The 27,978-nt window shown below is 38.8% G+C and overlaps 1 protein-coding gene across 2 annotated transcripts; it reads left to right on the forward strand.

Annotated features, from left to right (window-relative positions):
* The first annotated feature begins 16 nt into the window (after window positions 1-16).
* C1H6orf118 (chromosome 1 C6orf118 homolog) lies at window positions 17-27,739 on the forward strand. Of its 2 annotated transcripts, XM_058168032.1 has the most exons (10): window positions 17-94; window positions 5,878-6,570; window positions 7,266-7,388; window positions 14,744-14,803; window positions 16,423-16,547; window positions 18,343-18,401; window positions 18,612-18,799; window positions 21,305-21,358; window positions 22,883-22,944; window positions 26,294-27,739. In XM_058168032.1, the coding sequence occupies exons 2-10, from the start codon at window positions 5,893-5,895 to the stop codon at window positions 26,391-26,393; spliced, it is 1,449 nt and encodes a 482-aa protein (XP_058024015.1). In that variant the 5' UTR covers window positions 17-94; window positions 5,878-5,892; the 3' UTR covers window positions 26,394-27,739. The 2 variants fall into 2 exon arrangements, with proteins under 2 accessions (XP_058024015.1, XP_058024009.1); XM_058168026.1 differs by lacking the exon at window positions 17-94 and having other exon boundaries at window positions 5,662-6,570.
* The last annotated feature ends 239 nt before the right edge of the window (window positions 27,740-27,978 follow it).

Here is a 27,978-nt window from a genome sequence, read left to right on the forward strand (position 1 = left end):
CCACAAAGCAGAACTCGGAATGTTTGACTGGTTTCCTTGCCTACATACCAAGCTAACAGCAGATATGCCTGAGGCTTTATGGAGCTTGTGAAATGTAAGTTAGGGCTCAGTTTAAATGAATCTCAGTGTTAATTTACGTAGTTTCTGTAGATTATCTTGAGGGGAGGGAATGGACCAGTAGGATCAATGCATGAAAGCTGAAGCTACAAAACAGAACTGTTGATTTTATTGCTTCCTAGAAACAAACTGTTAGCAAGAATTGAATTTGGTTTTTTTTTGAACTGAATTGTAATGGATGAAAACCAAATTCAGTTTTGGTTTTCCAGCAGCTCTGGAATTTATATAAAACAGAGAAATTAAATAACATATTAACGTGTTTTCATATTTACCGTTTTCTAAATGTTGATAAAGAAATAATTGATATGATGGTTGTGTTAAGGCTCTGTCGTTCCCATTCATAATGGGGTTGCCCCATCTGTCTTTACATTGCTTTATCTGTGTTATTTTTGAGATTTTAACTAGCTGCCTAGATCAGTGATGATTTCTGCTACTTATAATGTGAAAAGCAATAATCCAAACAAAAAATTCCTTGAGACTGTCATAGCAGTACGTATAGTTTATACAATACATGAAAATGTCCCAATGAAGGGATTCATAATATAAATTCTGCCTCAGATTGTTCCAAAGCTGTCTTTTCAGCTGGCTCATTTGGAGGTGAGGTAAATGCTTACAAAATATTTAATATTTTCAAAGCAGACATAATATTTCTAGTATATGAAGCTGTTCTGTCTCTAACGGCTTAAATTAATAGTAACCGTGGAGCGAGGTTTCCTAGATTCTGGAAATGACTCTTTTAAATCATACTGCTTTATTTTGGAAATCATGTTTAGGAAAAGTAAGCTATATTGAGTCAAAGCTTGATGAGGCATGTGACTTATTTTTAACCTTATTTAACCTTATTTCTACACTCTCACACAAACAAAGCAAGCCCACCACCTCTCAATACTGTAAATTGTCATTTAGTGTGTATACACACACACACACACACACACACATGTATTTAGGAAGCCTGTAGCATTCCACAAAGCCATGGCATCCAAATCCCATTATCTTCAACCAGTGTGATGATGGGAGATAATTTGAATATGACATAAATATTAAAACCAGCAGGGACATTTTCAGATGGCTGCTTCTTGTCAAGCTGTCTAGTTGTTTCAGGTCATAGCTGACCTCATTCAGTGAAGTCAATTCTTCTGCTTACAACCTACACGTTGACTTAGCAGCAACTGAAGGATTCTGGTTACTCCAAGTGAGTATTTTTAAATTTTATTGCCTAGAGAATTGCAGCAAGCAGAATAGTAGGCTCTTAGAAGGATTTATCATAAAACTATATAATCTGTGATTTCAGAATCACATGCATTACCTGCTCCAAAGTCTTGAGTATGAATCCCAGAGAGCTTTCAGAAATTGCTGTGAACAGTAATTTAATGTGACAGAACAGGAAAGCAAAGCTAAATACAGAATAATCAGATTATCATATTAACTGAACTCAAATTAATTTAAATCCTGGTCCTGTTCACTTTTGGAATGCAGTGCTTTATGCCACTCAAAAGTCCACATCAACATTTACATAAAAAAAAAAAGCATTTCTGTTGGTTCATTTAGTTGCTTAATATCAAGAAATAATATTTCTTATTAGCCTTATACACTGTAAGCCGCCCTGAGTCTTCGGAGAAGGGCGGGATATAAATGTAAACAAAATATATATATATATAAATGCTTATGAATATACACCACCTCTCCCCCTGAAGATTTGAGCTGAGCCCATTGGCAAGTCTCTGCAGAATATTTTTTTCTTGATTTCCAGATATGTTTGTAGATGATAAAGGGACTTGAAATTCTGACTACAGGTTTCAAAGGAGCTCTTGAATTTATTCTTCAAAATTACTCAAAAATTCTATTATTCCAAGAAATCTTCAAGTGTCTTTGTTTGGGGGGAAAAACCCATACTCTCGAAAGTCTGGTGGCATAGTCATCTAGTCAAAATTGAAGATATCTTTATGGAGACACAAGCTCAGAGAATTACAAGAACAAAGATAAACTTTATTTAGGAAAACAAGACAGTGATAGGAAAGCCTGAGTTACTTAAGTCTATTTACAGCTAAGAATCTGAAAGGTCTCTTTTGGATCATGGAGGACCTAACTATACAAATCAAGTCACAAGAGAAGAGGTGCTAAACTGAGTGGGAAGGAATGTATTAGTTCTGAAAGTATCGGCCAAATCATCAGGCGGCATGTTACATGCTAAGCAGTGGTGGGTTTCAATTTTTTTTACTACCGGTTCTGTGGGTGTGGTTTGGTGGGCATGGCAGGGGAAGGATACTGTAAAATCCCCATTTCCTCCCAATCAGCTGGGACTTGGGAGGTAGAGAATAGGTGGGGGCGGGGCCAGTCAGAATTTTTACTACCGGTTCTCTGAACTACTCAAAATTTCCGCTATCGGTTCTCCAGAACTGGTCAGAACCTGCTGAAACCCACCTCTGATGCTAAGTAGTAAGTAAGTCTTCTTAGGAAGTAATCAAAAGTGCAGCATTCCCCTACTGATTATAGGTACTCCTTGACCACAACTAAGCCCAAAATTTCCACTGTTAAGCAAGGCAATTGTGTTGTGCCCCATTTTATGACCTTTATGCCCAATTGTTAACAAATAACTGCAGTTGTTAAGTGAATCTGGCTTTCCCCATTGGCTTTGCTTGCTGGAAGCTGGTAGGGAAGATCATAATGGTGAGCACATGATGTGGGACAGTGCAGTTGCCATAAATACATGCCAGTTGTCAAGTGTCTGAATTTTGATCATGTGTCCCTCCCTGGTGGATGCTGCAACAATCGTAAATGTGAAAACCAGTCATAAGTCACTTTTTTTCAGTGCTGTTGTAACTTCGGTCACTGAACGAATGGTTGTAAGTTAAGGACCAACCTGTATGTCTGTTATACCTGGTGCTCAGATATATTGATTGATTGATTGATTGATTCATTCATTCCTTTATTCCTTCATTCAATTTTGCTGCCATCTGAATCCAGTTGAAATTTTATAAGGAGGACCCAGATTGTTGGGGGCGATAAGTTGACTTTGTATATAATATACAAATGGATGAAGACTATTGCTTGACATAGTGTAAGCCGCCCTGAGTCTTCGGAGAAGGGCGGGATATAAATGCAAATAAAATAAAAAATAAAATAAAATAAAATAAGCGCAGCAAGCTGCATGCCAGATTAAATATCAACAAAATGGCATTGGTCACCGGACAGGGGCAACGTATAATGAAGATATAGAACATGTATTTTCCAACTTGCTGAGGGCCTGTATGTAGCATGGCCAGGGGCTCCCCCATACATTGGAAGTAATGACTGCATTGCCTTTTGCAAAACGAGAATATAAAATTAAGTCCGTTAATTAATTAAAAAAAGACAACATTTAGAAACACATTCCCCAAACAGCAAGGATTTATTCATGCTGGCAAAGTGAATTTGATTATCTTATAGAAGGCTCGTGCAATAGAATAATGGTATTGGTAGTGGCAGTGGGTTGTTAGTTTTGAAAAATTAGATCATGTTAATTTTTTTGTAAGAAGGGAACTTAAAATGCCTGCCATGAATGGAAAATGTTTTCTAAGGATACAATTATATCTCCTCAAATGGACATTTGAATCCATATATAATTTTATTATGATGTGTAATTATTATTTATTTTTTGTCAATTTTATTGGCCACTGACATTACCTTGGAGTAACTCTAAAATGATTTTCAACTAAACTTGATTCTTTACCACTACATAATGTGATATTCCCACTAGTCTACTGATACTATTCTTCTTCTTAAGATGAAGAATATTTATCCCTTATTTTGCCCGCAAAAGTTGTCCTCTCAAATTTAAGGATAAAAATGTTTGTTTTTCAACTGCACAGTGTTTAAAAATGTTTCAAAACTTGAGGAGAGCTTTTTCAGAAGGCAGTGTTGCTCTGTCTTCCATATACCTGCATAATGGCAAGACAAGAAAAGACATGTGAAATCACACATGTTCATTCAGAGTATGGGAAAATGAGGTGAGGGGTGGAAATATATTTTGCTACTGTGATGGATCTACACCCCTTTTTAGAAGAACCCCTAGGACTAATAAACTTTAATTGGAAATTAACCATCCCAATTAAAAAGGGCCTGAAAAGTTCAGCTACATACCCCCCGAAGAGATCTCTTTGTCACTTTGATCTCACCCACGAACCTTTGAGGCCAAATGTATTCTACAGCCTCCATATTGTTTCCTTTCTGTGTCCTGAAAATAAAATATTCTGCTTGCTAACAGCTGCATTTCTTTTGTATCTCTTAAACTATTATAGACATAAAGAATGAATGATTATCAGCTGTTGAGAATTCCTTCAAATTTATAGCCCTTTTCATAGACTAGGAAGAGACTAGTTAACCTATGCTAATAATCAGTGATGACTTTTCTCACTGTGCTACCACAAAATATAGTAAATGGTTAGAATAGAATAGAATAGAATAGAATAGAATAGAATAGAATAGAATAGAATAGAATAGAATTCTATTCTATTCTATTCTGCTACCACAAAATATAGTAAATGGTTACTATTTATATTTATAAATATTTATATTTATATTTACTATATTTTATAGTAAATATATTTACTATATTTACACTCTGCTACCACAAAATATAGTAAATGGTTAGGATATATAGTATATCTTAAGTAGTATATGTATGTGTGTATAAAGGAAATTATTAAACTAATACACACACACACACATACATTATAGTAGTTTAATGATTTCCTTTATTTTCTCCAATGGAAAATTAGTTGTAAAAATTGCAAGTTAAACTGTTTTAAATTGGCTCTGAAAATCTGATGGATTTACATACATCTGTTTTTGGTTTGTCAAATGATCTTTTTGGAGTGAAGACTAATCCTGCTCCATTTTTAAAGATGCATTTGGGAATATAGATCTATAGATCCTTTAAAACAGGGGCCTCCAACCTTGGCAACTTTAAAACTTGTGGACTTCAACTTTCAGCTTTGGTGGCTGAGAAATTCTGGGAGTTGAAGCCCGCAAGTCTTAAAGTTGCCACGGTTGGAGACCTCTGATCTAAAATACCTAACTCAATAATTTTTCTTATTGGTTTTTGTTTTGTTTGTTTGTTTGTTTTGAGTTACTGTTGATTCTTGGTGGCTTTCTGGTCAAGTCCCTACAGCTTTCTTGGCAAGATTTCAGAAGTGGTTTGCCTTTGCTTTTTTCCAAGAGCTGAGAGAGAGAGTGATTGGCCCAACTCACCCAACTGATTTCATATCTAAGGCAGGACTAGAATGCTAAGTACTTAAACAATTCTCCAAATGCAGCCATCAACCATAGTTACACAAATGGTAACAATGAAAGCAAAATATGCACCTTTGCTTCAGCCAAAATTCACTGAATACTGTTCCCAGGTGCAAGTATATTGTGGCACATATTGTGTGTTGTTCATAAAATCTGCCTCACCTTTTGCACTTAGCTTTCTCTTTTCCATTGCACCACGATGTAAAATGGATTAGTAAGTTTGACAAAGCCCTCTTCCTGAAAGAAGATGAAGCTTGGGAAATAAAAATTAGCATTTGTTGCCCAGGGAACATCTATTTATCCCTATGTATAGATTGCCCTACAGAAACAAATAGATAGTTAGCCTTGATAGGTAAAGTATATGCATCACATACTTTACCCATCAAGGTAAAGTATGTGATGCACATTACAGTCAAATAGTCTGGGTGAAAGATGTTGAAATGCGTTTTTCCTTTTGGGGCTTGTTGATGATTTTCTTTGTGTGTACAGAGTCTAACATTTCATATGGCAGAAAGGAAGCAAAAATCCCATCTGACAGAGCTTTTAGATGATGTGGAAAAGTCTCACAAATCTGAGATTCGGCTCTATGTGTCAGGCCACCTAAACCATAATAAGCTCTTCAAGCCCCCTAAATCTGCAAAATACAACTATTGGAAGAGTTCCAAAAAACCCACCTTACCGTCTGCCAAAGAGGATGCCCTTGGAGGACCCCATGAAATGCTGGAAAAAGTTAGCAGCAGCAAACATGTTCCTCCAGTGCCCATCCGTGCCAAATCTGCTTCCCCATTGGGTTATCAGTCCGCAGTCCACCCGGCCAGCTTTAGAACACCAGTAAGCGTGTCACTCAATACCGCTGCTTTCAAACTACAAAAGAAGGAGGCGCCTGAGAAACCTGAAGATGAAGCCGGCGCATTTCCAAAGCAGCTTATACGAGAAGAGCTGGACATTCCAGAAATGAGATTGTTGAAATACAGACGACTCAAGAGCAGCAGGCTTTGTGTCACAAAGGAGTTTAAAGACGAATACCGGTTCTTACCTTCCTATCTGGCTGGTGTGACTAAAAAAGACCAATATAACAAGTTCATGCAAGTTCAGAAGGAGTACGTTGCCAAGCAGGATTTGCTGGAGAATGATTTCATTGGGAGCAAATCAACAGAGCGCCATGAAAAAAAGTTGGCTCAGGTAAGTCAGTGGGTCCAACAGAATTGTAATGTTTGTGCACTGACATGTGAAAAGTCACAGATAAACCACACTTTATGCCAGTGGTTTTATTTCTGCGTTGGGTTCAGTCCAGAGGCATGAACTGTAATTTTCAGCATCAGTCAGGAGTGATGATGGCTCAAAAACATTCTTATTGGCCTTCAGTGCTTTCTGTTAAAGATTTTAGAATTGGACTCATATTAAAGATAAATTATGTCTACGTTCAAACATAGATGGAAATTGTTCCTGCTGTATCCCTGCTGGTCTTAAATGATCCTCCCTTCCAAATTAAGGAAATCCCTAATTGTACTTGATGGGTATGTTGCCAGGAGGTTGCAGATCTTAGAAGTCGAAACTGCCTCCCATGTCTATCACATTTTACAATGTGCAGTTAGGCAAAAGTTCTTGCAATCTTCAGCTCTGAGCTTCCAAGAAGGATAAAAAAAGTTAGAAAGTGATTTCAAATCCAGGTAGGACTCTCTAGGACTCTCCCAGTGACTTCCTATGGATAGTAAAAAAAAAGGTAGAGAATTCAGAAATTGTAAGGAGTGAAATTCCAGCTGAAGAAGAAATTTTATATGTATTGGTCATAATAATCTTTTGACTTGTTTCATAGACTGCATGTAGAAATCAAGCCAAAACAACTAAAGTAACCTTCTAAATGGATTGTCTTTCAGGCACTTCAGAATATCTGTGACTGCAAACGTCCACATTTCTACCGATTACAGGCTATTGGTCAAGTGTTTGAAGATATCTGTAATAGTTCTTTGATATTTGGTGACATATTGAAGGAAGTGAAAGTAGGTATTTTGCCTAGGATTTTAAAATGTTATGTAACTCAGCCAACTCATTGCAAAGATTAATAAAATATTCTATAAAACAATATTCAACAATTTTTCTAAAAATATAAAATGTTCTATAAAAGGCCTAATTGGGTCTAGTTAGGCACTGGATGAGAAATCAGGAGAATATGAGTAGATAGATAGATGGATAGATAGATGGATGGATAGATAGATAGATAGATAGATAGATGTATAGATAGATAGATGTGTAGATAGATAGATGTATAGATGTATAGATGTATAGATGTATAGATGTATAGATAGATAGATAGATAGATAGATAGATAGATAGATAGATAGATAGATAGATAGATAGATAGATGGATGGATGGATGGATGGATGGATGGATGGATGGATGGATGGATGGATGGATGGATTTGTCAACCCTGAAGCTGGCCTCTCCAAAGCCACTTTGAAGCTTCGGTGTTGCTACACTGGAACTGAGGGATGGGGGTGGGGGAATAGAGATAACTGGGGTTTTGTAGCCAAAACAAAATACTTTCTCCCAGAACCAAAGTGTCGGGCTACCTCCGACTATAATTAGGAAAGAATTCACCTTGACTTCATTTGGAATAAAGACAAGTACTTTTACTTTTTACAGTCTTGATAGCAGCCAAGCTAAGTTGGATCTGAGACAAAATATGGCTAACATATCATATCCCCCCAATTGTCCCTCCTCCTCCAGGAGGTCAGGCTGGTCTGGTCCAATGCCAGCTCCTTCTCGGCCCCTCGTGGTAATCTTCTTCCACAGGTCTCTAGATGTCAGTCATCTTAGGAATGCAGTGTCTGTTAGAAAACCCCGCGCTGATAACATTCAGTCGTTAATCATCCCTCCCCCACTGTTATGTCAGCCGACACTCTTAATAGGCTCCTTTCCCTTACCCTGTACGGTGGTATGATACATCTCATTTCCTTAATAGTTTTATAATACAGAAATAAACATTTCACATTCTATCTACTGATATAATCATTCAAAAGTATATGAAGATTGGAGTGGAGGCTGACATTCGGCCCTCCTGCAACAAGGACGTCAGTCCTAGAAAGAAAAAAGAGAAGTTAGGGTTTGTCAGGATATTTTTTATAGAATTGTGCTATCTTTTCCGATGCACGAACATCTTCTTTGTTCACCCATTCAGCTTGGGATAACGGGAAGTGTTTCCAAGCAATAAGATATTGAATTTTATTTCTATGTTTTCTTGAATCTAAAATTTCTTTTATTTCAAAGTGTTGTTCGCCCTCTATGAGAATTGGTATAGGAGGGGGTGTACGGTTAGGACGGAAAGTAGACGTGTGTTCAGGTTTCAGCAAGCTCACATGGAAAACGGGGTGAATTCTCCTAAGTGTTTTTGGTAAATCTAGTTGTACCGTCACGGGTTGATGATTTTACTATGGGAAAGGTCCCACATATTTGGGTCCAAGTTTCTTAGATTTCTGAGTGGTTTGAAGATATTTGGTGGAAAGATAAACCTTATCGCCCACTTGATATTTGTTCTCAGGGACCTTTTTATCTGCTTGTTTTTATGCGCACGGTGAGCGTCGTCGATTGCCTTGAGTCATTTTCCATGTGCTTTGTATTTGATCTATCCATTCTGACAAAGAGGAAACAGTAGTTTCTTCCTTTGGGAGTTCGAGATAGGAACAAAATCTTGACCTGAAGCTATTTTAAAGGAGTAAATCCGTGCTACTATGAATTGAGTTGTTGTAGGCAACTTCAGCAAAAGGTAAGAGATCTGCCCAATTGTCTTGCTGGTAGTTAACATAACATCGTAGATATTGTTCTAGTACAGAGTTGACGTTCACAGCTTCCATTAGTTTGGGGATGATGGGAGGAGCTTAATCCTTGGCGGAGCCAATGAGTCGTAAAATTCTTTCCAAAATTGAGAAGTGAATTGAACTCCTCGATCTGAAATGATGCGATCAGGAACTCCGTGGAGTCTATAAATGTGTTGTACAAACAACTTTGCTAGAGTCTTTGAGGAGGGTATCTCTGAACAAGGAATAAACTGGACTTGTTTGGAGAAAAGGCCAGTCACAACCCATATAACAGTATTGCCTGAACTTTCAGGTAATTCCACTATGAAATCCATGGATATTTCTTTCCATGGGGTTCCTGGTCTGGCTACCGTTTGAAGTAGTCCAGGAGGTTTTCCCGGAGGCCTTTTGGATGATGCAAATAGGATAACTTGCTACATATGCATGAATGTCTTTTTTAAGACTTGGCCACCAAAATTGTCTTTTAAGAAGATGCAAAGTTTTCACAAATCCAAAATGTCCTGCCATTTTGGCATCATGGCATCGTTGTAGGATGGTTACTCTGAGTGATAGAGGAACATATAGTTTTGTTCCAATCCAAGCTAGTCCATCACGGAGTGTGCATTCATGGAATGCGCTAAGTACCAGTCATCGGTGTTTAAAGCTTCTTTAAACGACTTGGTCAGTTCATCTGGGAGTGAGGGTCAGCTTTGGAGTGGCTTCTAGTTATTGCTGGGGCTGCCAACTGTTGCACGGGAAGTATTGGTTGAACCACCTCGGGCGAGTGCAATTGTATTGGGGCAAACGTGAGAGAGCATCCGCTAAGAAGTTTTTCCCCCCAGGAATGTAATGTAAAGTGAAATTAAAGCGGTTAAAATATTGAGCCCAGCGGGCTTGTTTAGGTGAAAGTTTTCTAGGAGTCTTTAGAGCTTCTAGATTTTTGTGATCAGTCCAAACTTCAAAAGGATGATTTGAACCCTCTAAGAATTGTCTCCATGTCCGTAGAGCCCAATGAACTGCAAATGCTTCCTTTTCCCAAATAGCCCATCGTCTTTCAGTTTCAGTCAATTTTCGAGAAGTGAAAGCACAGGGTTGTAGTTTACCATCAGTATTGTTTTGGAGCAAAACGGCTCCGACTGCTACATCACTTGCATCAGCTTGTATTACAAAAGGAACATCCATGTCAGGGTGCTTTAAAATAGGTTCGGCGGCAAAGAGTCGTTTCAATTTTTCAAATGCTGCCTGACATTCCATTGTCCATTCGAGAGGTAATGATGGTTTGGGTTTCGTGTCTCCTTTAGTTTTCAAGAGGTTGGTGATTGGTAAAGCAATTTGAGCAAAGGAGGGGATGAATTGACGATAGAAATTTGCGAATCCTAAAAAACTTTGGAGTTGCTTGCGTGTGCGTGGGGGGGCCCATTCCAAGACAGCTTTCACTTTTTCTGGATCCATTTCTAACCCATCAGCTGAAATGCGATACCCTAAGTAGTCTATTTTGGTTTGATGGAAATCACATTTGGATAGCTTGCAATATAGTTCTGCAGATAATAACTTTTTGAGAACAGCTCTTACTAGTTTAATATGTTCTTCCATTGTTTCTGTATAGATAAGTATGTCGTCAAGGTAGACAAGAACTCCTTTGAACAAATGCTGATGGAGTATTTCATTTATTAGTTGCATAAAAACTGCGGGCGCCCCCTGCAGTCCAAAGGGCAGTACTCGAAACTGGAAACATCCTAGTGGACAGTTGAAAGCGGTTTTCCATTCATCCCCCTCTTTTATACGAACTCTGTAGTAGGCTTCTCGCAGGTCCAGTTTGGTGAAGAATTTTCCCTTCGCTAAATGTGCTAACATATCTTTCATGAGTGGCATGGGGTATATGTTTTCGGCGCACACGGCGTTTAGGTTCCTATAGTCAACTATAAGACGAAAGGAGCCATCTTTCTTTTCCCGAACATCACTGGCGCAGCCACGCGAGGTCTAGCCGGTTGGATAAACCCCGCTCTAGGTTTTGTCTATGAATTTCGTAGCTCCCCAATTCCTTTTGGGTCATGGGATAAGCTTTTGGTTTTGGAAGCTTTACCCCCGGAAGGATGTCTATGGCACAGTCAATAGGCCTATGGGGAGGAAGTACGTCTGATGCTTTCTCACTAAAGACTTCTCGCAAGTCCCAGTATTCCTTGGGTATTCTCTCCTCCCCGTCTATCCGTTCGATCATTGCCCCCAACGTATCCTGGTGCATGGCCACAGTAGATCCCTTCTTGGGTTCCCCCTTTTTCCCTTTTAATGTTTTGGAACGGAAACGTAGGACTCCCGTTCTCCAGTTAATATGGGGGTTCCATTTCCGCAACCATGACAGGCCTAGCAACAGGGGTTGGTCCATTCCTGGGGCTACTATGAAGTTCAGAATTTCGCGGTGGTCTCCTATTATCATTTCTATGGGTTCTGTTACGAAATGGGCGGGTCCTCCCCCTGCCACAGAGCCATCCAACTGGGCAAACGCTATGGGCCTACTTAGGGTTCTCAATCTTAGTTCCATTTTTTCTACTAGTTCGGGACTGACCATACATCTAGTGCATCCAGAATCGAGTAGTGCTAGCAGTTCCCCCTTATTACCCGAAGAGGGTACATGTAGATTGACTGGAATGTCCAAGGGGCCCCGTGCCCAACTCACCAGAAGGTCTTCATCGGACTCTGATGTGGTTTTGCTGTCGTCAGTATCGGTCGACGCTTCGCCATCCTCCTTGATGGGCGTGCCCTTCTTGGCAACGCCCTCCCCCACTTTTGCCGGTTTACGCGCCTTAGCCGCTGGTTTCACTGGTTCCTTTTCACCACCAGAGGTCGCGCTTGGTATCAACTTAACCCTACAGTCGGCTGCTCGGTGGCCTTCTTTTCCACATCTGTAGCACGCAGACGAACGTGGTCTTCCTCCCTCCAATCTAGGGACGTCCCTATAGGTGCCTTCTGGAGAACGGCCAAGGAATGGCCCTCCAGTGCGCTGTCTTCTGCCACGGTCCTTCACTAGCTCGATTTCCATCTCTGCTGCCAGGGTGTACCAGCCATACAGCGTAGTTGGAGAGGCTCGTGCTCGACACAGTTCGTAGAGATCTCCATTCAGACCATCTTTGAAAATGTCCACAAGGGTCACCTCCGACCACCCTCTCATCAAGGGAACTAAATCACTGAACTCCTGGTTATAATCAGCCACCGGTCTCCTCCCTTGCCTGATGGTTTTCATTCGACCTTTGGCCTTTTGCTCTGCCAGGGGGTCCTCAAACCTCCTCCTCAGTGCAGTCATAAAATGCTCGTAGTTTTGCAGTAAGGGGGAGTGGTTGGTATATAACGACACATACCACGCAGCTGCTCTTCCGGTCAAATTGTGGGTCACAGCTCTCACTTGTGCTGCCTGTGACCAATAATCTTCCCCCCAGTCTATCATGTGGTCATTCACTTTCGCCAGGAACAGTCCCAACTCCTTCGCATTTCCATCAAATTTCTCTGATATGGGGGGAATTTTTGGCTTTTTCCTTCCCCTGCGCAGCCTTGCTTGGTCAGCAGGTGGCGCGCGGCCCCCATCCAATTCAGCTTCCTCTGGGGAGAGGGTTCCCGGCTCTGGCTCTTCAGAAATCTCACCGCCCTGGGAATCACCTCTAGCTGGCCCCTTTGTATTATCTTCCTCCTCTTCTCCCTCCCACCTGGAGGACCGAATAGGGGATTCATACCTTTGGCGAGCTGCTTGCCTTACTTTCACTTCACGGAAAAGACGCAAGGCTTCCTCCAACTGGAGTTTGTCCCTTATCTCTTGTTCTGCTTCCGAAAGTCTTTCTTTTTCTTTTTTCTTTTTTCTTTTAGTTACTCCAGAGGGAAGCTCTTCGGTGCTTGGTTTCCACCCTTCCTCTTCCAGCTTTAATTGCTCTGCCCACCGAGCTCTGCAATCTTCCAGCTCAGGGTTAAAAGTGTCAGCAGAAATTCCTCCGGACGCCTCCCCCAGCTCAGCCGGCAGCTGGCCTTCCATCACATTTGGGTTTTCTCCCCCCCCCGGTATTGCGATTGCAATCCTGGTTGGTAGACATGATGATGAGATCCAACTTAATGTCGGGCTACCTCCGACTATAATTAGGAAAGAATTCACCTTGACTTCATTTGGAATAAAGACAAGTACTTTTACTTTTTAAGTCTTGATAGCAGCCAAGCTAAGTTGGATCTGAGACAAAATATGGCTAACATATCATATCCCCCCAATTGTCCCTCCTCCTCCAGGAGGTCAGGCTGGTCTGGTCCAATGCCAGCTCCTTCTCGGCCCCTCGTGGTAATCTTCTTCCACAGGTCTCTAGATGTCAGTCATCTTAGGAATGCAGTGTCTGTTAGAAAACCCCGCGCTGATAACACTCAGTCGTTAATCATCCCTCCCCCACTGTTATGTCAGCCGACACTCTTAATAGGCTCCTTTCCCTTACCCTGTACGGTGGTATGATACATCTCATTTCCTTAATAGTTTTATAATACAGAAATAAACATTTCACATTCTATCTACTGATATAATCATTCAAAAGTATATGAAGATTGGAGTGGAGGCTGACACAAAGACATTTCCGCAGGTGGAGAGAGAGAGAGAGAGGGAGAGAGAGAGAGAGGAAGAGAGAGGGAGGGATGGAGGGAAGGAGGGAGGGAGGAGGGAGGAGGAGGAGGAGGAGGAGGAGGAGTAAGAGTGAAGTTAACAGGCAACCAGATGGCACCTTGATTGGAACATTGTTTGGGAAAGGGGAAAAACTTTTACTTTTAATTAGGTGAAAACTGCGGGAACCTTCAGAATTGATTTCACCCAGAACTGTGCTAATATGATATATCCAAATAAAACTATTCTTTCAGGAATCTACCTGCCTCAGATGTCTGTTTGCTATGAATGTATTACTTGGAACCCTGATATGGGGGGAGGAAAGCCTGCAATGTCAGGAGTGAAATTAGATGCTCTTCAATGTGAAGAAAAGAAGGAGAAAGGATAATGTTTTCATAGCTTCTTGATGTATTTAGAGTCTGATTTGTAGCTTGGAATGTATTAGACAGCTGATGGAAGAGGTGTGAATGTATGTATTTCCACCATAGATCTTTTGAAATACTGTTGGAATGTAATTTGCTCATACAGATTTTGGCATGTATTTGCAGTCTGGAAGGAACTGTGTCTAAACAGTTGAGATTTTATCCCTAAATGTATCATGCTTAAATAGTACCAGAATTTCAGCAGTTTCTGTCAAACAATTTTGCTTGATAATACACAAATAACCACAAAAACGAAGCAAACATCCTGTAAATACTTAAAGGAATTTATACAGTAGTAGTTACTTCTTTAAAACATGCACAAAGTTCCAGTCAATTAATTTATCATCAGTTAATTTAAAGGAAGAAATGTACAATATTTAACTAATTCAGTGGGCAAAATTATTTTAGAATGGTGATAATTTAATCACAGTTTGATTCCAGGGTGTCTTGCACTAAACTTGGATTTTATTTAACTGTCTGGCAAACTCTTCCCAACTAATCTTTTTTTGGCTCTTTTCTACAGAATGAATATGAGCTTTACATGGTGATTCTGCTGGATTCTTTGCCTTCAATGCAATACAGAGTAATACTATTTTCTTTGGATGTAAATTAATGCCTACTGCCAGAACTCTTTTGTTGTAAAAGAATTAGCTTTTATTGTTTTGAGGTTGTATGTAATGGATGACCTATTGTCACAAATCATGTTCTAGACGTCCCTAGCTTCCGAGACCATATCACCCAAGTATTTCTTATTTTATTTTCATCTTTGATCTTTCTATGTCTAATAGATTCTGTTTAGTAGTACATTTGCCTTGCAGTGTCCAACTGAAGGGGCTGAACAGTTTGCAGAAATTTAAACTATCATTAGCAAGGGAATCAGTTTTTCTGGACTGCTCTCTTTAGAGGGACACCTTCATGCAAATATAACACAACAGGCTAATTGTTGGACTTCTTTCTGGAAATTTACTAAGTGGAGAATCCCTAAAAGCCTTCCTCCTCACTGCCTAAAGAACAGTCCTCTCATCTGCTTCTTCTTTCAATTTACTCTATATCTTGCTGTGTTGTATTTCAAGTTGTTCTGTGTTTGTAACTAGTTGTTGTGGCCTGCCAGCAGCCAGCAGAACTGGCAGCAGATTTGGACAGTGAGGAGGTTGGGGGAAGAACATGGGCCAGTCCTGGAGTCTGGAGAAGGCTTAGTCGAGGGCTCTGAGTCAGAGTCAGAGAGGGGGCCAAGGCCATCTGGTAGTTCTTTGCTGCCTCTGGAGTCTCCGGAGTCTGACATCAGCGAGGCAGAAGAACAATGGGAGCCTGTTCCCAGTGTGCACATGCACAGAGCTGCCAGAAGACAGGAACAATTAAGAGAACAGGGTTGACTTGGGTGTCGAGATGATTGGCCCCTCCAAGACATAAAAGAAAAACGAACGGGACATGAGCTTTTGCAGAAAGCAATTAGATAATCTGGTCAGTAAAAGCTTTGGAAAAGCTCTGTTTGACTCTGTGCTAAGTTTGGCCTTGCCCTGCATGTGGCAATTAGTTCTCTGGCAGCATTCCAAGGAGTTAAGGTGGGTGTTTGTAAACACTCTCCTGAGAGACTGTTTGAGAAGCCTTCAGATTGGGAATGACAATAATTCACAGCCGTATGAATTAAAGAGGTTTGCCGGGATTAAGATTGTGCTGTATAGTTTCTAAGGAAGTTTCTAACGAATGAGAACCTACTCTATCTGTGTGAAAATATAATGTAGACAATATTATTGTTTTTCATGACAAATGATCAGAACTTTTGTCTGAGTGTTAAGGGAAGCATGTTAACTGGCATATTTTGGAATATGTTTTTGTTATATTTTTACATGATAGCTTTATATAAGCATTGTACCTAATATTGATGATTTACATTCTTCCATCAAAATGAAAAGAAAGTTGGGGAAGTAGTAAAAAAGATGCCTTTGAGTGGCAAATCCCAGGATTCTTCCTTATCGATTTACACGCTGAAAGGACTGGACATCAGCATTATCTATAACGTTAATCTGTGGATTCCCCAACTTGGTTGTAAACTAGATCTTAATTCTTGGTAGGAAAGGTGGATTTGTAAGATGTCCAATTAAGAAAAAATGCATACATTGGCTTTGCTACAGGTATTAGTTTTCTTTATGATTTAAAAGTTTCATTTGGTTTCATTTTTTATTTTTTTTGGTAACAACATAGACCTTGCAAGAGCAAGTCAAAGGCATGAAGAAAAGAATGGTGATGACTCATGAAATAGAAGAGAACAGACAGACAATACAGGACCTTGTGCAGAAAAGCAAACTGGCTTTAGCAAAAAATGAAGAGTGAGTTGTGTAAATGTGCAATATTTATATGGCATCTGGTAAATGAGCAGCTAGAATTTTGAAATGGATTTTTCAAAATAGATTCTTCTAAAGATCTTTATATATTGCACAATATTATTTTTGCAGCCAAGAAAATGTGCCTAACTTCTTGTTCTAAGCGATTCGCTACCAGTTACTCGCGTGTAACAATCTTCTTAGAAATAAATAAACTTTATTGCTTTCCAGCTATGAAATGCATGGGATTTAAATAGCCTGTGAGCAGAATTGTAGTTGTGCAGTAGGAGCCCTGGTGACACTGTGGTTAGAATGTAACATTGCAAGCTAACTCTGCCCACAGTCTGGGTTCAATCCTAACTCAGCTTTCTATCGTTCCAAGATCAGTAGGATGAAGTTGGTAAAATGAGGACCCAGAAAGAAAGGAGAAAAAAGAGAGGACATATAAGAATATAATAAAGAAAAAGAAAAATAATTAAAGAAGTAACTTCCCTCTTTTTTGCAACGTAAAAACAGTATTAGTAACTTATCACTGTTTCTTAAAATACTACAAATGGTCTCTTCTTCCCATATCCTATCTCTTATCTAAACAAATCCTTAAAGCTTCATTGTTCAGCTCTGGTCAGCAGAAGTCCATTAAGGGTTACAAAAGATAACAATACATTTATTTTACCCTTGATCAGACAAACCAATTTTATATTCCTTCCTTTTATTTTACATCTTGATCTTTAGGTCCGTTCAAATAATGGCCTAGAATTTGATTTTTTTTCTTTGTCTCTTTTTACAAAATTAATCAGAACTTTAACAAGCTTCTTTTGTAAACCTAAAAAAGGAAAATTATCCAGGCCACTCTCTTGGTTTGTTATTGTATATCACTTTTAATTGTTGATATGTCAACTGGTCTCTTTTGTATGTCCAGTGCAGCATCTTTTCCCACATCGTTCATTTCCCAAGATGCACATTTGATTCTATATATAAAAAAACAACCTCCCATCAAAAAGATCTGCCCCTCATTCAGAACCTCTCATCACCTCATTCATTCTTTCATATTAACCAATTAAATCATGCTTTTAGATTTATATTCATTCCTTTGCCAGATATATATTTGAACCAACTTATGCTTAAAGTGCATACTTTAAATAGACCTTTTTCTAAGCAGATAATGACAGTTTGCCATTGTCATTTGTATTTGGGTTTTTGAAGATATGGACTGTATGCCCTTCCTTCCTTCCTTCCTTCCTTCCTTCCTTCCTTCCTTCCTTCCTTCCTTCCTTCCTTCCTTCCTTCCTTCCTTCCTTCTTCTTGCACATTATATCTTGCACATAGTATTTGCCAGGCAGCCAAGAGTATCATGACATAAACATGTGCTTCTCAGCATGGTGCCATGGATGCCAATCTATCTATGACTCCATCCTTTATTGTCTACCAAACTCCCTGATATACTCAGTAGTTTAAAATATATATTATCTTAATTCTTTTAAAATTCAGTGTGTGGCTGCTATATTTGAACATATTTATTTTCTAAGAGTGCCTCTGGACCCAATCTATGGACTATAGACATATTACATGGACATGTAATTCAAGCCTACTTTTTTCTTTGGAAGGATACCCTTCTTCCCAGAAAAAAAAAGGGGAGAGTAACTGCATGCAAAACTGAGCCAATTCTTGCATTGTTAGCAAACTTAGTAATGGTATTTCCTACAGTCAGCTCTTCCCCTTCTTCACTGGGTGGAAAAATCATGCAACTTGCTTGGATTTAATAAGAGGTTTCTCTCTCCTTTTTTATTTTTTTCTATTTTAGACTTAGAAATAAATTGGAAATTGAACTTTGGGTGAGCCAGACTGACAAAGGAGCAAGAGGTAAGTAATAAGATTGCACGGAATGAGAATCCGCTGACATATATATTGTATGCCTTGTAGACCTTCAAGGAGAATGGTCAAATGAGAGACTTGTCTTGTCCTCCCCTAGAAGTGTATCTCATTGACTGCCCTTGTCAGCAGGTCCTTTCGTGTCATGTCTCAAGAGAAACCCTTCAGTCAAAGTTCTTGTCCTTTCTTTGCACCCCACAGAAAAGGAAGAAGGTGATAAATCAGCCCTAGAAACCACTTCTGTGGCCAGTGCTGAGCTGCTGACATCTCTGAGGTGCCAAATCATTATGAAATGGGAGGAAATTCAAGCCATTGAGAAAGAAATTAAAAACACAATGACTTTCAGTGGCATTATAAATATCAAACAAAAGACTGTGAAAGAATTAGAGGTAAGGCATGAAGTTTAAGTTCGGTGATTCGAAATAGGATGCTTCAGGGCTTTGAAACTACCATCTACTGATAAAGGAGATTATTTGTAGCTGAGGGTTGAAATGAGGATCCCTGGTGCTCTCTGTGTAACCTAGTTTGGGTAATTAAATGTCTGCAAAACAAACAGCCAGGCGCAGAGAGCACCTAGGACTCCTCATGCTATTGTCTCTTTTAGATCTAACAATAAACCATGGTTTCTATTTACAAGAAAAGCCTGCCCGGGTTAAGTCTGAAATTCACACATTCCACCATTCCTCATTCTCCCTTTCTTTAGGTGTGGTTCCATTCTTACCTAGCCACATAGCTCAGTCTTAGAAGTAACGAATTATGATTTGCAGAAACATACATAAACAAGGCCTTCTTTCACACTAAGCCACCCAGTTTGTAAATCAGTTTTTCTTCAGAAACAGATTGCTATGTTTAGTTAAACTACAGTTTAATCCAGGGAGTGTAATTTCCTGAGACTATTCTATATAGCTACTCTTCTTTGGAATTGTTTTCCTTTCACTTAGGGTCTCCTAAAAGAGGTGAAAATCTGAATTCTTCCAGGAATTGGGACTTAATTATAAAGAATAGCATTCAACTGATTTTAGCTTATTGCTTTAGTATTTGCATTTAAATTGAAAAATTAGATCTGGATTTACTAATTTAATTATTTTGAGGACCTAACTTGTTGGGGGCAACAGGCTGACTCTGTAAACCACTTAGAGAGGGCTGTAAAGCACTATAAAGAGGTATATAAATCTAAGTGCTATTGCTATTATATTGGTTTTATATTTTTAACGTAATTTGATTTGATTTTCTGCATTGAGTAAGGGTTTGGATTTGGTACCCTAAATACAACTCTGTACCGTTATGATCCCCTTGTGTATATACTGGATTGTATATATGTGTACATGACTGTAAGAGGAGAGCATTATTTATATAATCTTTATGCAGAAGCAGGCCATTGTCATCTTTTCATAATGCATTTTCTCCTGTAGATCAATAGAAAATCCACAAAGGTTCCTTCAGGTGAGGTTAGGTATATCCCAGTGGTGAAATTCAAAAAATTTCCCTACTGGTTCTGTGGGCATGGCTTAGTGGGCATGGCTTGGTGATCATGTGACAGAGAAAACCAGCTATCACACTTTACACAAAAATAACACAAAAGCTACACAACTGACTCACACACAATGTAAAAACAGCTGGACTTCACACAAATTGGCCCCTGCAACAAGCAGGAACCTCACAGAGTCACAGAGTACTCAAAACAAACTATCACACTTTACACAAAAATACCGGTTCGGGCAATAGGTAGTAAAAAAATGCTTTAAAAAGTAAAAAAAATAAGTTCCAACCATCGAGCGGCACAGCTGACTGTGACAGCTGATTGTTGGATCCTTTTTTTTTTTTTTGTTTACATTTATACCCCGCCCTTCTCCGAAGACTCAGGGCGGCTTACAATGTATAAGGCAATAGTCTCATTCTATTTGTATATTTTTTTACAAAGTCAACTTATTGCCCCCCCAACAATCTGGGTCCTCATTTTACCTACCTTATAAAGGGTGGAAGGCTGAGTCAACCTTGGGCCGGGCTCGAACCTGCAGTAATTGCAGGCTCTGTGTTCTAATAACAGGCTTCTCTATTGCCTGAGCTATCCCGGCCCAATGCTACCAGTTCGGGCAGTTCGCCTGAACTGGTAGTAAAAAAAAATGCTTAAAAAAGTTTTTAAAAAGTTCCGATGATCAGCTGTGCCATGTGATCTTTGGAACTTTTTTTTAACTTTTAAAAGCATTTTTTTTTACTACCAGTTCAGGCGAACTGCCCGAACTGGTAGCATTTCACCCCTAGTATATCCCTGTATGTCCCCCAAGTGCAGAGTATGTCATCTGGCGTAGGAGTCCCAGGAGATTGATGATTTAAGATGGGTCCACTATTGTGGTTAATATTTTGTCCCTTTTGGTTTTTGTATTTTAATGACTTTTATGTTTTTAATAATGATTTTTTATATATTAGTTATTTTATCGTGAGCCCATCTCACTTATCATGAGATAGGCAGACATATAAATGTGATAAGCAAGCAAACAAACAAACAAGCAAAGTCTTCTCTCACATGGAAATGAAGGTTTAGATATAGCTAACAAAAAGTCCAAAGGTAATTGTTGTAAACAAGCATCTAAACTAGGGAACCGTAGATAACTTCACAAAATCTCTGACTCCTTAGAAAACAGTCTCAGATGTTCGTTTTTTTAAAAGCACAAGCTAAGGTGAGCGTAAGATGGAACGAGAGCCCACGTCATCCAATTTCTGGTGCCTTAACCACTCTACCAAAGTGCTCCCTTATTGAAGACAATAGCGTTGTTATTTTTATTCTTAGACTCTAATATAATATTAAACTATATTTGATAAAAGATTGATAATCATTTACTGATGAACAGATATAGTGCGATAATTCAGCAATCCTGTGTTCATGGCTTTTGCAGGCAGAAGCAAGCAAACTTGAGGCCTCAAACAAGTTTCTAAAAATACAAATAAGGGTAAGTTTACAGAGCAGTGCTTTGGACTTGACCTTTGAACTTGGCATCAGAGTAATGGAATAGTGGAAGTATAGTATGAAACTGCTCATCTGTTTGCTGGAACTGGTAGTAAAAAAATGCTTAAAAAGTAAAAAAAAAAAGTTTCGACAATCAGCTGTGCAACAATCAGCTGTGCCACGCGATTGTCGGAACATTTTTATTTTTACTTTTTAAAGCATTTTTTACTATCGGTTTGGGAGAACTGGCCTGAACCGGTATCATTTCATCCCTGGTCTGTGTCCTTCTTTGCTTGTTTAAATATCTGGTAACTCTGTTCATTTAAACAAGCAAAGAAGGACACAGACCAGGGGTGAAATGCTACCGGTTCGGGCCAGTTGTCCCAAACCAGTAGTAAAAAATGCTTTAAAAAGTAAAAAAAAAAAAAAAAGCTTCTGCCAACGTAGCAGTTCGAAAGCACGTAAAAATGCAAGTAGAAAAAATAGGGACCACCTTTGGTGGGAAGGTAACAGTGTTCCGTGCACCTTTGGCGTTGAGTAATGCTGGCCACATGACCATGGAGACGTCTTTGGACAGTGCTGGCTCTTCGGCTTTGAAACCGAGATGAGCACCGCCCCCCTAGAGTCGGCAAGGACTAGCACGTATGTGTGAGGGGAACCTTTACCTTTACCTTTAACCCTGTTCATGGATGCTCACAACAATATCAGTCTTTGAATCCTGAAGACTGTGATTGTTATATACCGTCTTTGCTACTCATGTCTTTTAGGAAATGTGGAGCCCACTTTGAACATGCCTAGATTCCAGATGAGTGTGAGACAGGATCAAAACTGGCTTGATGAGATGATGGGGCAGGGAGGGGAAAGGAATTGGAGTTGGAGACAAGTCCTCTGAAATAAATTGTTCCCAAGCTTCCTCTTTGCACATTACTAAATTTGCTCTGACATGGTGGAAATAAATTGGTATGCAGTGAAGGAAAAAGAGTGGTTCAGTCCACGCTTAATTTTTTTTTTACATTTCTATCTGAGAGGGGTTAAATTGAGAAGGAGTGGCCCAAAGTCACCCAGTTTGCATGGCTAAACCAGGATAAGAACTCACAATCTGCCAGTTTCTATCCTGGTGCCTTAACCACAAAACCAAACAGGCTTTCTTTTTTCTAATAGTTTGAGAATAAAATATGGGCTGTCACCAACATTTATTTATTTTTCATAAATATAAAAACAGTATATAAAAATTAAAACGTAAGAACTAAAATTCAAGAATATGTTTATTCTGCCCTTCAGGTTATTATCATGGGCATCCTAGGTATAAGATCTGGGGATAAGCAGATCTGCTTTGTGCTACCTTCCTGCTCTGCATTAACAGTGCATATTATATTGTTTCCAATGGCTGTTGCAAGGAGTCTGAAGGGTACTAAGAATGGCACCTCTTAGGCATGACTAAAGATGCCTGAGATAATAAATAATGATGCATTTATAGCTTTGTAATGCAAAATGTAATAATTGGATCTTGAACTGTTTTGTGTGATAGGATGCTGAATATAGTATCAGAGCAGCACTAAGAAGGCAGAAGTTAAATGAAGCAAGCCAAGGGTAAGTCTGAAGGTTTTTATAGAAGCCAGATAGGGTTTAAATTGTACTGGAATTTATTGGCCATCCTTGGCATTTACCCCTATTTCCAGGGCTAACAACTGGATCCATGTAATGTAGTACAAACAGTGGAAAAAAGTCCCGCACAGATCATCAGGTCATTTTCTTTATCTCTGCTGAAACAAGAGGTTGTGCTCATCAGAAATGGAATGAAGGTCTTTCCATATGAAAATTACTACTTCCAAAACATTTTTAATTTAATTTTACACACACACAATCACACACACCTATCACCGGTTCTTTTCCACAATATAATTTAAAAATTAGTACTAATTTACAGAAGTAAGTGCCTCACTGGCTCCTGGCTCCAGGCAAGAAATCAAGGTTATGTAGTATAAAACATCCGGAGGGCAGAAGATTGTCTTCCCCTGTTATACACATTTCATTACTCAATGGATTTTTTGTTAAGCAGATGTGCCTAGAAGGGTGGTAGTGGGTGTTACTTACATTCTGAATAAGCGCATTGCTATGTATACTCAATGCAGGGCTGTGTAATGATCTCACCACTTAGTGCTATGAAAACTAAATTTGATTATGAAAAAAATCATGCGTACTACCCTGTTTCCTCCAAAATAAGGCATCCCGTGATAATAAGCCCAATCGGGCTTTTGAGTGCATGGCAATAAGGCCAAGCTCTTATTTCAGGGTTCAAAAAATATATATATATAAGACAGGGTCTTATTTTGTGGGAAACACGGTAATATCTTTTTGAAAGTTTTTATATGGCGTTAATATTCATGCTTATGAGTTGTTCAGCAATAGTTCTATGACAGTTTTTGATAAACGATGGGAAGCTCTGATGATGAATGATCATATATCACCAACAGTGCTTTGAACATGAACTAATTCCCATTGGTAATTACTAATTAATACAAGAATAATTATTGACAAATTCCCATTAGTAGTTATTATTGCTCAGCCAATGGAAGGATTTTCCAGGGTGAAGAAAAACACCTGCTATTGTCCATTATACCATGAAAAGAGACATACATATTATAAAAGCAAAAGGAAGCTTAAGAGGATAAGGTCAGCCTGCATTCCTGCAGGAAGAATGAAAATAATTATGACGGGAATGCAAAAAACACAAAAACCAACCTACTTTGCTTGCTAAAGATACGCCATGTTATTTTAAAACTTCAGAAATATCGCTATCCAAAAATTATTAAAAGTAATAACCAAGTCATTTAGTTACAGATAATGGAACACCAGTTTAATTAGTCTTGTAGAGCCTGTTAATAATTAAAAGTAATTAGCCCTGAGACAATTAAAGAAATGCCCTTATTAAAGGTTTCAAAAAAAAATGCACTGAACTCCTAAGATGATGTTCTGGTTTGCTCTCAGTAAAGTGCAAATTTGCATTGTTTTAAATAATATGATGAGGTGAGAATATTTGCACAAGATAGCTCATACATGAGACTGCTCTCAAATTTTGTTCCCCTTATATTGTGATAATTGTTTCGGAAGCATGTGAAGTATTTGTGAAACTTCACTGGTATTTCTCAGCAACTTTCAGACCTGTGGGCTTCCAACTCCCAGTATCCCCTAGCTAACATGCTGGCAGAGGAGTTGAAGTCCACACATTTCAAAGTTGTTGAGGTTGAGAAACACTGCTCTACACCAGGGGTCTCTAACCTTGTCAACTTTGCTGGCTGAGGAATTATGGGAGTTGAAGTCCACAAGTCTTAAAGTTGCCAAGGTTGGAGACCCCTGCTCTACACTAACAGGTGAGTGACTCTGAAAACCAAGGAGAAGGGAGAGTCTGCATCCATCTTAGAAGCAGAACTATAGGTCATTGTCCTGTTGTATGTAGTCAGAATTGCCTTATCCGTTAGCCCTGGCTGTTCTTCAGTGTCTTTGAATGATATTAATGACCAGCAGGGAAGATATTAACAGTGCATCTGTCCCAAAAGCTACAGCTTCTTAAGTGCTGTTATGATTTTTACTGACTGGAGGACACAATATAAGGCCCATTCCTTCTGAGTTCTGAAATACTCAGTGGTTTTATGGTGGTTTTTTTCCCCAAAGTGTCTTTAATATATTTATTTTTTAATATGGACTATATTGGATTTTTTTAAATTTTACTTTCTGGATCAATCTTATGAAACATATGGTTAAAAGATAGGAAGAACAGTTGCAGGAACTGGGCATGGCTAGTCTAGTGAAAAGAAGGACCAGTGGTGATAGGAGAGCAGTATTCCAATATTTGAGGGGCTGTCACAGAGAGAGGAGTGGGACAACCTATTTTGTAAAGCACCTGAAGACCAGACAAGGAACAATGGATGTAAACGGATTAAGGAGAGATTCAACCTAGAAATAAGGACAAATTTTCTGACAGCGAGAACAGTCAACCAATGGAACAGCTTGCCTTCAGAAGTTGTGGGTGCTTCATCACTGGAGGCTTTCAAGAAGAGACTGGGCAGTCACTTGTCAGAAATGTAATAGGGTTTCCTGCTTGAGCAGGGGTTTGGATTAGATGACCTACAAGGTCCCTTCCAACTCTGTTATTCAAGATCGTTCGACATGGCGCGTGAGAAATCGGCATAAAAATGAAAGACAATTGAATAAAATAATGAAATATTATAACATTTTAAACGGCAAAGTCCACATGGGAAAAGCAAGTGAAAGAGAGTGAATGTATTCACAATGAAACGAACATTTTTTCTATACTTTTCCCATGTGTTGATTCCCCCTTCCCAATTTGCTGCCTGTCAAGTGTCAACCCCACTTTTTTCAAACTCAAGATTACCAAGCTTAATTTGGATTTAAGAAAAGATTAGTGACAGCTAAGGAAAGGGCCAAGGCTTGTACAGAATCCACATACACAGACTATTACTAAACACCTGTATCTTCCCTTGAACAGTTTAGAATAGTTTTCACTGCAGGAAGATGTCTACTAGAAATAAAGGTCTTTGTGGCCTTGCCAAACAGGAATCTGCAGTAAATAAAAATACTGGCTAACCATCAAAACAAGTATTGTTCATTATTTCTGTAATATGCCATCTTCATTAGAATATCTGTCATGACTTAATTAGCGTTAAATCATTTTGAAGAGAAAAGACAGTGGGTGATATTTTTCAGATATATGGATATAAAGTAATGGGAATAATGGAATCGCTAACTATGCCAGAGCGATTCTTTCCTGAGGTAGCCATATTGCTTGGAATTATGATAACACAGGCAATATAACACATCAGAAGAGGAACCAATTGGGGAAGATAACTGTCAATTCCTTCCAATAATAAGCATTAGTTATAAGTATGCCTTTCCCTTACTGTATTGCTCTTATTTGTAGGTATTTGTGGCAATTAGTGAGAGACTTCTTGCAACCTCTTGGAGAAGATATTGTTCAAAACACACTTGGATTATTTTCTCAGCCATCCTTCCATCTTTGACTTAATTTGTAAGACACAAATGTTCCTATGGAAAAATGGATGGTGTGAGAACTACATTAAACCATGCTATTCACATACAACCAAGAGCAAGTAGGAAGATGGCCAGCAGATTGAATTTTGAGATCTCTACCTGCCAAGAGGACACTAAATGAAGAAGGCCACTGTAGAATTTTTGTTGCATTCTACCTTAGAAATAGAATGATTGCTAGTTATGGTTCTGACTACGATTCTGCCATCCTATTTGGTTTAATGATTGCTCATATATGTTCGCCATTGTCATAAATACTTGAAAAGTATAAATATTTCTCTTTAAGAAATAAAATGACTGACAGATCAAAACCATGAACTTTACTGAGACTTTTCAACATTTTTCAATGGAGGCAATAAGAAAGAAAACACAACGTTCAGCGTTAAGAATTCCTCCTCCTCCTTCGCTGTCCTTAATGCTTTTCACCTGACTGTTGACTGTGTAATTGACGTCTCATAATGTGGTACATATTCTTGCAGTAGATGTTTCTAATTATCTATTCAATTGCATTTGTGTGGGTTAGTGTTCGTTAGATTTATTATGAGCAATCTTGATTTATGGAAATGTATATATAGAATATATAATTGGAATTAGCATACAAGCTAAACTTTCAAAAGATGCAGAGAACTATTGCATTAATAATGTTAGTGGCATTATTGGGAAAAGGGTATTGAAAGAAAAACAAAGTTCCTTAGTTCACTGGTATGGCCTATAGCCATATATGTTCCATCTTACTTTTTCAATCCTTAGAGGCCCTCCACTTTTCCAGAATGAGCATGGCCAAAACTGTAGTGATCTGAGGAGGTTAAGGGTTTCAGTCTGTTCCCCAAAGAGCCTTCAATTCTATCCCTGCTTTTCCCGTGAAGGAGTAAAAGCCCATTAAATCTACCCTTCACCAAAAGATGAAAAATTGGGCTTTGCTTATTTCAATTATATTCTGATAGCACCAGCCATAGAGGCCCTCAAAGGCTATATACTTTCTTCTTTTTTAAAAAAATGTCCCTCTTACTAAAGGAAATTCCCCATCGTTAGTTCGCTTTAAAAGTAACTTTTGTCCTTCAGAACCTTTTGCTTCAATTTAATTTGAGTTAGTAACTCCAAATATTGCAGCAGCAACGAGTTATTTGTGTCCACACGTAACCCTAATGAAAAACGAATGGCATGAAATATGGGTAAGCCGATAACCATTACTAAATTTGACCTCTTGCATTGTTAACATTATCTTTTTGTTTCCGGGGCATGTTCTCTCTCTCTCTCTTTTTTTTTTTGCTTGTAGGGCTGTCCTTTCAATAAAGTTGAAGTTTTCTCAGTGACAGTTGTTTGATATATGGACAATAAAAATATAAAGATTAATTTTCTGTGTTACAATCTAGTTTTAACTCATGGTACTGAATATGCAGACTATAACTCTGATATGCTAAGTTGGCTATGATTTGAACAGTACTGATAGATTTTCCATGAACAGTGGGGGGTGGGGAATTAGCGAGAAGGACTGGAAATGACAGGTCTTCCAAGAAATCATAGAGAAAAAAGATATGAGACAAGCAATTTACAGTT

Source organism: Ahaetulla prasina, chromosome 1, assembly GCF_028640845.1.
Source record: "Ahaetulla prasina isolate Xishuangbanna chromosome 1, ASM2864084v1, whole genome shotgun sequence".
Classification (NCBI taxonomy): domain Eukaryota; kingdom Metazoa; phylum Chordata; class Lepidosauria; order Squamata; family Colubridae; genus Ahaetulla; species Ahaetulla prasina.

Excerpts from the sequence above, each read along its gene's own strand:
- C1H6orf118 (XM_058168032.1), top strand. The coding sequence starts at position 5,893 with ATGGCAGAAAGGAAGCAAAAATCCCATCTGACAGAGCTTTTAGATGAT. Across the intron at positions 6,571-7,265 it reads ATGAAAAAAAGTTGGCTCAG|GCACTTCAGAATATCTGTGA; the intron begins GTAAGTCAGTGG and ends ATTGTCTTTCAG. Across the intron at positions 18,800-21,304 it reads AGACTGTGAAAGAATTAGAG|GCAGAAGCAAGCAAACTTGA; the intron begins GTAAGGCATGAA and ends TGGCTTTTGCAG.